The following is a 13,916-nucleotide window of genomic DNA, read 5'->3' as shown; positions in this document are numbered from 1 at the left end:
TACATTAATTCCTATGGGACATTATAAGATCCTGCTCCTACATATCCCCCTTTTGACACTAAGATTATTAATCGCCAGTGTCACTTCTTATTTAGTCCACGTAATAGAAAATACTGGGAGGTGATTTGGGCCTGTGGCTCTAGCTTTGCATACATTTGTTTTATCCAACAGCACATTTTAAACGTTATAATTAAACACATACAATTTAAAATCAAAACCAATTAGGGTTAGTAACATTAGTATGCCACTAGTTGTGGGAGACCATTCAGAAAATACATTATACCAATGGTAAGCTGTTATGTCTTTCTGCAGTGGCAATTCTTAACATGTTGCCATTTGCATGTATAATATGAATGGTTTGGTTTCCCACATTGCCCTTTTGTTTGTTTTAGGAACTATGTTACCTTTTTATCTTTTGTAAACACAGTACTTACATTACATTTACATTTGTCTATTGGAAGGTTGCTAACACTTCCATTCTTTTAAAACACTTTCCCCCCCAAGAATTAACACATACACATAGCCCATTATACAGTACTTTGGTCTCATTATTCATTTTATCCCACATACAGGATCCTAGTGAGATGTCTTTACTACAGGGCTTTGGAGCAACAGGCATGGATAAGCATACCCACTTTTATTTGTTTCTTATTAGGTTGTCCTGTAGCTGATATTAGCTTTTCCTGAAAGACAAAAATAATATTTTTTCTACCCCTTTTGGGGTGGCATTCATTATTGCTTAAAATATTCCTTTCTTTTACAAATACCCTTACTGATTGCAGGCAAAACAAGAGGAATCACCTCCATATTTTCCTGTGTTTTTGTTCTATAGGCAGGCCAGGTTTTAATGGCTTCTATCTTTTACGAGTTATGGGGAAATTATCCCACTGTTCAGTCATTAAATCCATGAGGTGGTGTACCTCAGTTTTCCCTTTACAGCAGACCAAGGTTACAATGTCTTTCCTGCTGTATTAAGCTTTAAGTTTGTTCACAGGTAACAGCTGAAAAGCATCATTACCATAAAGGATTTTTTTTCTTCAAAAATCATACACACTATACATTGTTACAGGGGTACGTAGTAACATTAAATTTATTTTAATTAAAGGTATCTTGTTATATCGTGCCTTTTATTTAGACAATTTGTTTGCTGACCAGGTATGTTCTTTATCTGCAACTTCTTTGTGCTGGCAGTTCTCTCACTTCCTTTATCAGTTAGATAATTTGCATCCACACAGGCTTGGCTTTTGGATTCAAAACCATTAGCAGAGCTCAGAGACTCTGTCTTAAAAGGAACACAATTAACTTTTACCAGAGTTTTGATTACTTTTAACTCTTGCTTCCAAAACACACATAGATCTGAAAAAGAACACACAGTCTATTGTGGCTCCTTTGGAGCCCTAATAGGATTTTAATTAAGTAGCATGTTTCGTTTGCATTTCTTTTACCCCCTCTATAATATACACTGCACATGTCTGCACATTCCTTCTATACTTTAACTTTTAAAACATTCGCCATATTAATTTTTACATAAGTGTAACTGTTTCTTTTGTTCTTACAGAGTTTTATTTACCCTTATCAAAGTGACAGTCTGATTACACAGAGCCATTTTAAGGCTCAGTGTTTCTAACATTTCTTCTTTTTGTTTTGTGCACCTCACCCCTGCTGTTGCTTCAGAGGGCCACTGATTTTATTCTTTTCCTACAGCTTTCATTTGCTATTTTGTTACAAAAACAAACAAACAAACAGAATCCAGAATCTCTCCCTATTTTTCTGATTTTGACTGTCCTGCTGCAGTCATGACTTGGTCTTTATTTGAAAACATTTAAATTTTGTAAAGAATCAAGTTACCCCTTAAGGGTTAAATACCAAATCTCAAAGTCAACCAACACTGATTACCTGTGTCTGGCAAAAAGGTCTGTCAGTTTTGCAGCTTTGAATTAAAGAATCAAATGGATTTTTAGTGGCATTATAAACAAAACAAAACCAATTTATCTTAAACTTACAAAACAGGAGTTTTACAAACCTCACATATTCCCACAGACAGACAGATACATACACATTTTCTCTCCCTTAACATCCCTCTTACACTGCTTTGTTTTTACATAGCTGTACATAGATTACATTACCTTTATACATTTGGGGCAGTTAAGTTCCAATAGAAACCCCCCTATGTTCTTTTAGCAAATTTGACTCAATTGTCCATAGTCAAATGATTTTAATTAGATAGTCTCTTTACCTGGATCATTTACAGACATTCCTCTGGAAAAAGGGCCCATTTTTCCTTTAGAATGGCTGCAAAGAAACCAAGAATTCTTTTAACAAGATCCTTTTTAACATTTTTACAAAGTTTAACTGTTTAATTCTCTCCAGTCTCTGTAGAGTTAACTTTTCACTCTCTTTCCTTAAATCACTTGTTTATTTCCCAAAATGACACCTTTATCAACCCAGATTTCACCATTTTAAGTATTGTTCCAGGGGTTCATACTTGCACTTACTCCTGACACTATGCCCTTAGGGTTTCCAACCTGTTTTTTTTTTTTTTAGTTTCTTTATCTGTTGCTTGCCTGCTTGTCTGGGCCCGATCCTGCTTTTTCCAAATGAACCATTTTTGTGAGTGATATTGTGGTCATTTCACAATTTTGAAAGAAATGCTTAAGGAAAGGGCCCAGGAAGGGTGGGGGCTAGTTGAGGAGCCCACCCTCCTTGCTGAATTGGTAATCGAACACTAAAGAATCAGTTTCTGAGGCAGACAACGAAGGGGAACAGAACAAGGGGCATTTTATCCTTTTTACAATGAGAGGGGAGTATGAAGGGAGTTGGGATCGATCCGGGGTTGTTGTTTTTTTTTTTTTTTTTTGTCAGAGAACAGGGTGAAGGGGAGCGCTCAGTCTGGTGGTGGGAGAGGAGGCTTTTAATAAAGCTTTTAATTTATTATTTGAATATTTGAGAGAGGTGAGTTTTGATTTTGTCCACCTACGATTTGCCTCTTCCCACCACTGCATGAAACAATTAACCTCTCCTTTAGCCAATTTAGTTTTAGGCTGACCGAGTTTGTTTTTTTTAAGATGTCCACTCGGTCCTTGTTCCAAGGTTTTAACAGTGGCCACTGAGTTTTGGGATCTCCCTGAGTTAGCCTAGACCATTTTTCCAGAAATTTACAGGAGTCCGGACCCTTCCTAAAACTGAGCCGGCGTTCCTTTAGGGAACTGTCCCGACTTAGACGTCTGGTTACCAATACAGGAGGACTTTACACACACTAATCACACAAGAAGGAAATTCGGGTTCGTCAGAGCGATGCCCGGTGCAACACACAAAAAGAGCCCACAGGCTACTGACTCAATCGCCCTTGCTTTCACACCAAGGGTTTTACCCAAGGTGCGGTGCGGCTGCGATTGTGCAGATTTCACTCACTCAGACCACGGAGACAGGAACCCCTTGGTCGGCCGATCCCTGGATGGAGATGGCACCCAGACTCAAACACTCCACAGGAGGACGGATAGACACAGAGACAGAACAGTCCTCAGTCCGGACAAAACACAGAAATAATTACCTGACCAGATTCCTGATGTCAGATCCCGGGATCCCTACCAGAACAGAGTGGGAACCAACAGGTTCGATGGCGTAGACCTCACTGTGGTCGTGCACCCTTCCGTTCAGGAGGAGGACCGCTCGGGCCAAATGCCCAGGTGCCGGCTACCACGTTCGTCCTACAAAAACGGTCAGGAATCACACAGCCCCAGTGAAGACGGTTGCCATCTCGGTGGAACCTCCAAATTGTCAAAGTTAGACTCAGGACTCATAGTTTGTCAGACCACTCTGTTTTATTAGCACAGCGCTCTGCTAATACATTCAGATAATGTGAGCCTCTATGCAAGATTCAAACAGTCTTATTTATACAGATAAAAGGGTGCGAACTAAACAAAGGGACAGAGAGAGCAAAATTGTAAAATATGCATGGAGCATAATATGCATATCCTGCTTCCTTGTTAACTCTTATCGATCTAAGACTAATGCTTCACCAATTGCCCTTAAGTGGCAAGTTAAGCAGTTAATGTCTGCTTTCCTGCCCCCCTGGCTTGCAGCATTTCTCATTTCTACTTAAAGGTACATACAGCATTCTTTAATTCATTCTATTTCTTTAATATAATTCATTTCACTTTCACACATTTCAATCATTATCCATTAAACCAGTCTCCACACTGTATAGAAAATCAAGAACTGAGAAATGGGAAAGAATTCCTCCTCCTCCACCTTAACCCCTCAGTCCTTTTCGAAACTGGGATTCGATTTTGGAGACCCTGAAAACTCAGTGTAGTTTTAGCCGTGTCAGTCCCAGGATATTAGAGAGAGAAGGTGTGTGAGGGAATATCTTTTATTAGATTAACTTCTGAAGAAGAGCTCTGTGTGGCTCGAAAACTTCTCTCTCTCTCCTCAACAGCAGTTGGGCCCATAAAAGATATTACTTCACTCCCCTTGTCTCGCTGAAAATGCAGGAAGCCTTCCTTTCATTAAGCATAGTGAGACACAGGGATCAGATCATTCGAGAAGATATGGTTTGACAGTACCTACAGCACTGAAAAACAAGAGTGACTGGATGTACACTCCTCTTCAAAATCACGCTCATAACAGCATGTAGCTACCCAATATTGAGCTCCAAGGAGAGTGTGTGGGTGGATGACTGTTATAAGTAAATCTCAAGAAGACTCAGACACCTACAAGATGCTCATTGGCTTGATTGAAAGGACTTGGTTTATTATTCCCCTCTTCTCCTCCTTCCTCCCCCCCACCCCAACTGCTGAGCCAACCTGCCAGCACTTCTAAGAAAAAGGGACTTTGTTGAAAGGCTCCTGCAAATTACAATTTCACAGAAGGAAGGAGAAATACTGAGGGAAAAGAGACTATAGCCAAGAGGTTACTACAGAACAGCTTTCTTCCATTTTCCTAGGACACTTTTCTGCATGGGACTCAAGAGTCCTCTTCCTGCAATAAAAATTATACCCTCAAAAAGCAACCAAGAAAAGAAAGCTAATAATCAGGAGAGCCTGGAGCACCCAGAAAAGCAATGAAGTGCCTCAGGAAGGCAGTGTAATTTCTGTTTGCTCTCCTCCTAATGGGCTGTAAATGGACCAACATCACAAACATTATTTTAATGGTGATATTTGTAAAGCCCACTACAAGTGACTCTGTATTTACTAAACTCTTTTCGAATGACATTTTCCAATATTAAACAACCTAAATCAGCAGCTATCAGCTCTTATCGGGAAACAGAATTGCCTTAGGAAGTCTGAGTGACAGGATGCTGTACACTTACTGATTCAAAATTATAGTTCCCTTCCACACCACTCCAAATATACAATTCCCTGTACTGGGCTTGGTTGTGAGTGCGTGTTTTATGTATTCACTATGCACTTATTTATCCATAATAACACTTCTCTGGCTACTGCAATCTCCCTACTCCGAGTGGCTCACGTATTCAGAACGTTCAAGCTGTTTGCCAGCAACAAAGATTGGCCTCGCTGCTTCAATCCCTTCGGCTGATGCAGAAAAATTCCAAATGTACATGAAAGAGAAGGGGAGCCAGTGGAGAGCACAGAAAATGGGGCTGTCAAAACTTTAAAAAAAATGAATCCCTTCTCCATGATTTAAAACTTTTCTGTTCTCTCCTGTTCCATTCAGCAGGGCTCTTGTTCCCAGAATAACTCAGACATTTATGTTTACACAGTTTACACTGGGAGAGGCCTGTCCCCTCTCTTTGTTTTTAAAGACAATGAAAGCCAAGATATATTGCAATTATCCTGGACAGACAAGCCCTGCTGAGTCAGAGGAAGGGAAAGCAGGGGCCTAAAGGGGGTTCAGTTAGTTTGGAGAGGTTGATTCCTTCTGTAAGATTTTCTTCCTTCACTTTCAATTTGAATATTACATTTAAAGTTTCAGTAGCTTAAAAACAACTCAACAGGGCTTCCTGTTACCTCGATAACAGCCATATTCTGGGGCTGACAGACTCAAAGACAGTTTATTCAGCCCAGGAAGTGGTTATTACCTCAAATAGGAAGCACTATGGTCTCAGTTCTGCCAGGAGCTCTGCACCCCTATAGAATTCCTTGCATTACTGGGGCTTAAGTTATTAGAGTCCTCTAATGCTGCCTACAAAATGTTCTATCAAACAGCTCCTCACCTAGGGAAGGAGTGAGCTTCTTAAACAGGCTTAGCATTATTGAATATATTAATATTATTGTTATGCTGGGGGTTGGGCAATCACCCCACCTTGATGAAATTGTTAGGCATGTTATACTAGTTGCCTTCCATTCAGGCTAAATGAGGGGGAAACTAAATGCCCCTTTGTTTAGTGATGGCTGAAGCAATGGAAACCACTGCCCAAGGATTAGACCACTGGGCCAAAGGGTTTCGTGGGGGTCTGAACACAAACACAGGGATGGGATACTGATTTGATTGCAGGGTGTGGGAAGGGGGCAGAGAGGCAGTACAAACACAAAGGAAAGGTAGCCAGGAAGCCTACCAGCCAGCCAGAGAAGCACTTGTAGTGTGACACTGAGAAAGAGCACATTTGGGTAGAGTGCTGGCTGGAAAGAGGCTTGGAACTGTGAGTAAATAGCTGCCTCCTGCTGTTTGATTCCTAGTGCATTCAGGAAAACAGGATTTTATGTACGTTCTTTGTAAATAAACAGGATTGCACCTGACTCCATCATCAATTTCTCCTAACAGAAACAAGTGCTTAGGTCAAAAAGGGTAACATTATTATTATTTCTTATTGGTACTACATTAGCACCTAGATACCAACTGAAATTGGGGCCCCACTATGCTAGACACTCTATAAACAAAGAGTGAGAGACACTTCCTGCCCCAGAAATATATATGTTTGAACTCGGCTTTTACTTAACTTAACCCATTAGACTCTTAGCATTAAAACAGAGCTAATTAAGAACCTGACGTAGGGCAGGGAAGATGACTCAAGGAATCCACTAACTATTTGTGACCATTATGTCAAAATAACTAATTCATATAACTTCCTCCTTGATAACTTGATTCCTGGTATAAAGCTTAGTGAATTTCCCACTCAGAGGAGCATCTTTATAAAGAGGGCAACATTAAGGGAACAGAAAAAAGATAATATGGTATAAATTCCTAAAAAAAAAAAAAAAAATGCACATTTTAATACCTGCATTTATACCACAGAGCATAAAACAGTATCACACCATCTGTAGCCAATAGATAAGGCACAGGTCTAAGTTAAGATAGTATTGCAATGAGCCCACAAACCTCAAGGCCTCTAAGAGAATAGCTTAGTTAAACTAATCAACGCACAAGGCTCAAAAAGCCTTAGCATAAACAGCTAACCCAGAGTATCCCTAGATCACAAGATATCCCAAAATAGAATGGTGTAATATGCAAGAATGACTAAACTGCTGACAAGCTAACCACAAGATGCTAATTTATACCAGCTTGGTATATTTTAAATTACGAACATCAGCAGATGGCTGACCACCAAAGTGCCACAATAATTAACTGATGTATATGCTAATAAACTTGAGATAAAAGGATTAGTAACTATAGGAGAAGGACACCCCAACATTAGTAGGGTGAGGAAATACAAATAAGGAAAAGAGAATGAAACCCTTACTGAATATACATTTGGCATAGTGGTTTCAGCGTAAAACTTTATCAAAGTTGTATCCCAGCCTACATACCTTGGTGAGATGTGAGGCTGGTGAGATACCAGGATGGTGGCCACTGGCGATAGTGAATCTGACAGTGAGGGTGATGAGTAACATTTTGGATCCTTTTCCAAAGAATAGTATGAGTATATGGATGTTCAGATGCACATTCTGTATTCTCTCTAGCTACCTTGCTGGGTTGGAGTGTTTGTGACTTTACGAATTGTGTTAATAAAACTATTACAAATACAAAAGGTTTTCCTAAGTGTGAGTGTTGGAACCATGCATGTCGGGGCTCCCAACTGGATAGTAATTTTAATAATACTGGGCCTGATCTTGGAATGAGAACCTACTAATCCTCTGAGTAGAATCAATATAATAAATACATAATCAACAGGTCAGGCAACACTGCTTACTAGTAGAGGAGTGTAAATCCTACAGAACTGGATTTCTTTCAGACTCCACTGTCATTTGGATAAATGAAAAAGTACATGTACTATACTGTGTGTCAAGATGATACATTGACACATTCTGGAATACTGGACCTTAGCTAATAGATGCACTTGTGATACTGGCAGACCATGTGCCAGCTCATGCCAAAGCCCCAGGCCTCACTGAATGCTTACAAATGCATAGCCAGAAGCCAGGCCAATTCACTTGTGTAGCAGTATAGAGCAAAGTGACTGCTAAACGTATGAGAGTGTATTTGGTGTTTAAACGTCATAAAATGTAATGGGATGTTACATGCACTGTTTTAACTTATCTGTATCCCATTGTAATAGCAAATATTTACATCGTCTATACCCCTGTAACTAAATAACCCATCAATCTGAGAAAGAAGCCTTATGGAATGCAAATGAAGAACTTTAATAGCAAAGTGCTAATTTCAAATCAAGTGGTCATTTTATGTGGTGACTGGAGATCAAAGACTCTAAATGCATTCCTCACTCTCCATCTCCAAAAAGCCCATGTGGGTAGTGACCCTGTCACTTGTTTCCTATGAGAAGAAGCTAGAAGTATGGATTCAGGGAAAGATCCCTCATCTCTGGAGTGTTTGGACTCTTACAGGGAAGGATACGAGATGCAAAGTGGAGATCCCTAGAGACAATCTTGGTACCTTGAAAACACTTTTGGGAAACTGGAAATTTATTACATCACTACCACCATTTGGAATTACAAATGGTGTCTCACCTGTACATATATTTTACCTGCTTTAACCTCTCAATAACTTTTATTTCTTTTTCTTAGCTAATAAGCCTTTAGTTAGTTTACTCTAGAATTGGCTACCAGTATTGCCTTTCGTGTAAGATCTAGGATACCAATTGATCTGGGGTAAGTGATGGTTCTCTTGGGACTGGGAGCAACCTGAATCTGGTGTGATTTTGGTGTCAGTGACCGTTTAATCAGAAAGTCCATTTTGTCTGGGTGGCAAGATAGACTAGAGAGTCTAAGGGTCTGTGACTCTATGGTAAGACTGATATAGTGATCCAGGAGTTCACATTTGTTACTAGGTTGGTGAAATCTAATTATAGAACACACCATAAGTTTCGGGTGTCTGCCCTGCTTTTGACAGTCTGCCCTGTTGTAGGCACTCACCGTTGTGAGCCACTCCAAACTGATATCCTCCCCCCCCCCAAAAAAAAAATTAAGTGTAATTCAAAACATTTTTAAAATGTTGCTGTCCAAAAGAAACATTTAGGAAAAACAAGTATGGTTTTCCTCTTTCAGGAAACATGGGACAGGCAGGTATTTCACTCCACAATACAGCTCATCCCAAGCAATGGACAGCCCACAAGTTGTTTGTACTTTACCTGAGTTCTCCAGTAGTAGCTGAAGGGTTAAAGATAATCTCTGCTCCATTTAGACTGTACATGAGCCAGTTCAGGGGGTGATGGCGCCCAAAACAGATATTCACAGCAATCCTTCCAAACTGAGTCTGGAACACAGGGTGCCCTGTGTTGCCCTCCATATAGTAAGTAGACTAGGAAAAAAAAAAAAAAAAAACACAAGCAGGTTGTCACGGAGTCCCCGGGCGATGCTCTGGAACTGCTCCCCACAAAGCCAGTCAGGACTTTGGGGAGCCTCCTCTCCTTCGGAGCAGACTGTCTTCAGGGCAAGAAGCTCACACGGCTTCACCTCCTGGGTCTGACCTTGGAGCATTCAGCATGTGCCCCTCCGTGCACTTCCCACAGCGAGTTCACCCAAGCAGGGTCCTGGGGAAGCCAGAGGGTCCTGCATGCACCTCCAACTTCGCAGTCCGACGTAACTCTCAGCCAACCAGTAAAACAGAGGTTTATTAGATGACAGGAACATGGTCTAAAACAGAGCTTGTAGGTACAGAGAATGGGATCCCTCAACCAGGTCCATTCTGGGGCTCAGCAAGCCAGACAACCTCGTCTGCACACACTCAGCCAGCCCCAAACTGAAACCCCCTCCAGCCCCTCCTTTCTGGCCTTTGTCTCTTTCCCGGGCCAGGAGGTCACCTGATCTCTTTGTTCACCTTTAGCTATCCCCTTGCAGAGGGGAAGGGCCCCAGCCATTTGTTGCCAGGATACAAAGTGTCGGCCATTTATGCACACTGGAGACTTAAGAAATGCATGGGGGAAACTGAGGCACCCACACAGTATTCAGAGGAAACGTTAAGAACAGTCCCACTTCGTCACACAAGTGTCTTCAGGTATTGTCTTCAAGTTCACCCACCCCCCACTACCATCCTTTAAAATTCACTAGATCTCTGAGGCACAAACAGTATGTGAAAAGACAACACCCCTCAGCCACTAAATACCTGCATTGTATGTACAGATCCAACAGAAATGGCTCTCTTGTGCTGTAGAGATTAAATTCCAGTTCCATTTCTACTTCTCTTTACTCACTGCTGAACATAAGTACTGTGCCACCTGGCTTTTTCACATGTTCCTGTAGCAATACTGCATTTTCTACAGACTTTATAGCCTGATCACCCTACCCTCCATGTCAAAATGGTAAGAGCAAAAAATTAATAGGCAGCAGGTTTAAAACAAACATAAGTACTTCTTCACACAATGCACAGTCAACCTGTGGAACTCACTGCAAGGGGATGTTGTGAAGACAAAAAAAAAGATAACTGGGTTCAAAAAAGACTTAGAGAAATTCCTGGAGGATAGGTCCATCAATGGCTATTAGCCAAGATGGGCAGGGATGCAACCTCATGCTCCAGGCAACCCTAAACCTTTGACTGCCAGAAGCCAGGAGTGGAAGACAAGGTGAATCATCCCAAATCCCCTTTGAAATTCTAGTACTAGCCACTGTCAGAGACAGGATACTGGGCTAGATGGACCAGCATGGCAATTATGTTCTAATAAATAATTCTATTTCAAAACAGATCTGCCTATTCTGTAAGTTTAATTTATTTTTATTTCTCAGTCCTCTGTTTTTTCTACTATGATTGGAGAAGGAAAACCAGATTGTTATTGCTTGAGGGAATTCATCAGCTCTTGCTCTTTATTCCTCACCAGAGGTCATAATCATCTCCACAGCAACTAACTGATGTCTCAAGGAGGATTGATTTTTGTTTATTTATACACCCTCCCACACAGGGCTGAAAAGGTTAGAAACCAATCTTTTTCCCCTTTACATTTAGTTCTCATTGATTTGCCATGGATGATTGCAAGCTGGCAGATTTCCCAACCTGCTCCACAGAGACAGTCCATCCAGTCTGAGAAGTCCAACTCACTGCCCTCCTCAGGTTTGGGTTTTGTTACTTTATTGTTGTTTTCTCTGTTAATAAAGATGGGAATAATCCTTCTTCCTAGTCTGAGCTGCTCAGCCCTCACCCCAGGTCTGTCTGTCTCTCTCTTTTCAGAGAGCCAGAACCACCTCTGTTATATCCAGGCAGAGTAACAAGTCACCAGCAGAATATCCTTAACCCCTTCCAAGCAGGATCAACACTTTTTAACAAGGTGGGGTGTTCTTACCCTTTACAGTGAAGCTGATAGAGTAGGAATTGTCAAATTGTTTAAATATGTTAATCGATTGTTTTGATGCTTCTCCATGATCACATGGACCACCTCCCATTGGTGATCACATAACATCCCTGTGGCAACTGCAGCAATTGCATGAATAGAAAAGTGAAAGTACTTATATATATATAAATATATAGTTTAGCTGCCTTTCATTGAAATTTCACAGCTGGAAACGAAGAAAAACATGCAACCAGCAAGTGCTGCACAGACCACAGTTTGGGAACCTCTGAGACAGAGTGTTCTAGGCCCATACAGTATGAACATGGTATTTATTATGTATGGATTTAACTGTTAAATAAGGTGTGAAGAACATGGAAGGTATGTGTATTAATTTTTATGAATGTTTGTGTGTGTGTGTGTGTGTGTGTGTGTGTAGGGAAGGGGGAGTATTTCGTGATTACTGTAGTGCTGGCTAAAAGGCAGCTAAGGGTTAAATCTTGCAGGAACCTGAAACAATCACTGAAGACATAAGTCAGTTGCCTGGTGCTCAGACAATACTATGAATCAACTGTATGAAGGCTACCTCCAACCCGCTCTGGAGAAATGCATACACCAGTTTCATCAGCTCCAGGGGCTTGGCTTGAAACATCAGGAGATCTCTGGGTGGGAAATTTCAAACAAAGGAACTTTGAAATGGATAAAAAGCAGCTTGGATCTTGAGGGACACAACATGCTGACGGGATGGTAGGGGAAGGGCTGACTATGAGAGAGGCAATAGTTGCAGGGGTGCAGCCTGCTTCGTGCAACCCAATGCTTTGGGGCTGCCTGGGTTAAGCAGAATCTATTTAAACTAGCAAGGAAAGGTTAGGTTTAGGTAAGACAACATGCATTTAGGCATTTGTTATTTTTAACCTTTTTCTCTCTGCTTGTGATGTTCCTACAGATAGATAAATCATACTCTGTTTTGAACAAACTGCTCTCTGTCATTGCATTTACAGCTCCCTGAGAGAATTCTGGATCAGGGTCAAATCCAGTTGGCTCTGCTGGAGGTAATATGGTTTGTAAATAAAGGTGCTGTAAACTCGTGGTCCAGTCAAAAGTGGGATGAATTGCAGTGCAGGTATAGGCCTGTCACCTGAAAGAAGTGCCCATGGAGAGATACAAAGAGATCACAGGTACAGTTCATCCCTGAACCATATAATACAAGGCTCATCAGCTTACAAGAAATTCACCAGGAGTATGACTTCATCAGTGCCCCACAACTGACACACCATAGCTATGAATTACACAATTTTTATAAAGCTCCTCAATATTTAAATAAATAAATTAATGGTGATATCCTATCTCCCTAGAACTGGAAGGGACCTTGAAAGGTCATCGAGTCCAGCCCCCTGCCTTCACTAGCAGGACCAAGTACTGATTTTGCCCCAGATCCCTAAGTGGTCCCCCCTCAAGGATTGAACTCACAACCCTGGGTTTAGCAGGCCAATGCTCAAACCACTGAGCTATCCCTCCCCCTGTGTGTGAAGTTGCTTTGTATAGAAAAGCCCATTGGGTTGATAACCTATAGAGAGGAGCAGATTATTTTGGGGAAATATTATAAAACAAAGAAAATAACTTAAAATAAATCAAAGCTACAATAGCATCTTGGGGATTCTGGTGGCATCATATTCCATGCTTGTGATTTATGAGTGCACCAGAAACCCCTCAGTGGCATCATCACAGCCACACAATTCTACCTTGACAAAATGGACAGGACAGTTATGCAGCTACACTTTCCAACACTCTACCATACAGAGACAAGCAAGAGCTACAAAGTGAGTACAGTTTATTATAAGCAATGCTACATCTCACCTCATTGAAATCTCCAATCCTTGGAATGTGATTTTTCCTGCTCTTCCCAAGGACAGATCCAGAGTTTGAAATCACCACTGCAGTGTTCCACAAAGTTCCTCCATGTACATCATCTCTCTCCAGAATTGGAGACACCACAACCATATTGTGCTTCTTTGCCAGCTATAGAAATGAATAGAAAATCTCTATTACAGAAAAGCCTGTTATGATTAACTCGGTTTTCATCTTTTTCTCCTCAAAGTAGAATACAAGAGAGGTTTTCATTCTGTGCATTATTCTGACCTCAGCTAAGCACTAGTGATGAATATATGATGTACTGGAACTCTAGTGTTACAACCTTTTTCTTGTTCAGAGAGGGATACCTCTGAAAACTTTCCAGGCTGAATCCTTCTAGCAGAAGCATCAAGTTCCAGTTAGATGAGTTCTGCTGTAACAGCAGTTTTTAACC

At 41.0% G+C, this 13,916-nt stretch overlaps 1 protein-coding gene across 1 annotated transcript in view; it reads right to left on the bottom strand.

Annotated features, from left to right (window-relative positions):
* Nucleotides 1-13,916, bottom strand: part of UPB1 (beta-ureidopropionase 1) — a 50,197-nt gene that overhangs the window by 17,088 nt on the left and 19,193 nt on the right. The window contains exons 6-7 of the mRNA XM_054006132.1: nt 13,469-13,630; nt 9,485-9,654 (exon numbers count right to left, since the gene is read on the bottom strand). Coding sequence (XP_053862107.1) covers nt 9,485-9,654; nt 13,469-13,630 — 332 coding nt within the window. The remainder of the gene's footprint in view (nt 1-9,484; nt 9,655-13,468; nt 13,631-13,916) is intronic.

This window comes from Malaclemys terrapin, chromosome 16 (assembly GCF_027887155.1).
Source record: "Malaclemys terrapin pileata isolate rMalTer1 chromosome 16, rMalTer1.hap1, whole genome shotgun sequence".
NCBI lineage: Eukaryota > Metazoa > Chordata > Testudines > Emydidae > Malaclemys > Malaclemys terrapin.
The sequence above is the reverse complement of the archived record's forward strand: the minus strand, read 5'-3'. Positions and strand labels throughout refer to the sequence as shown.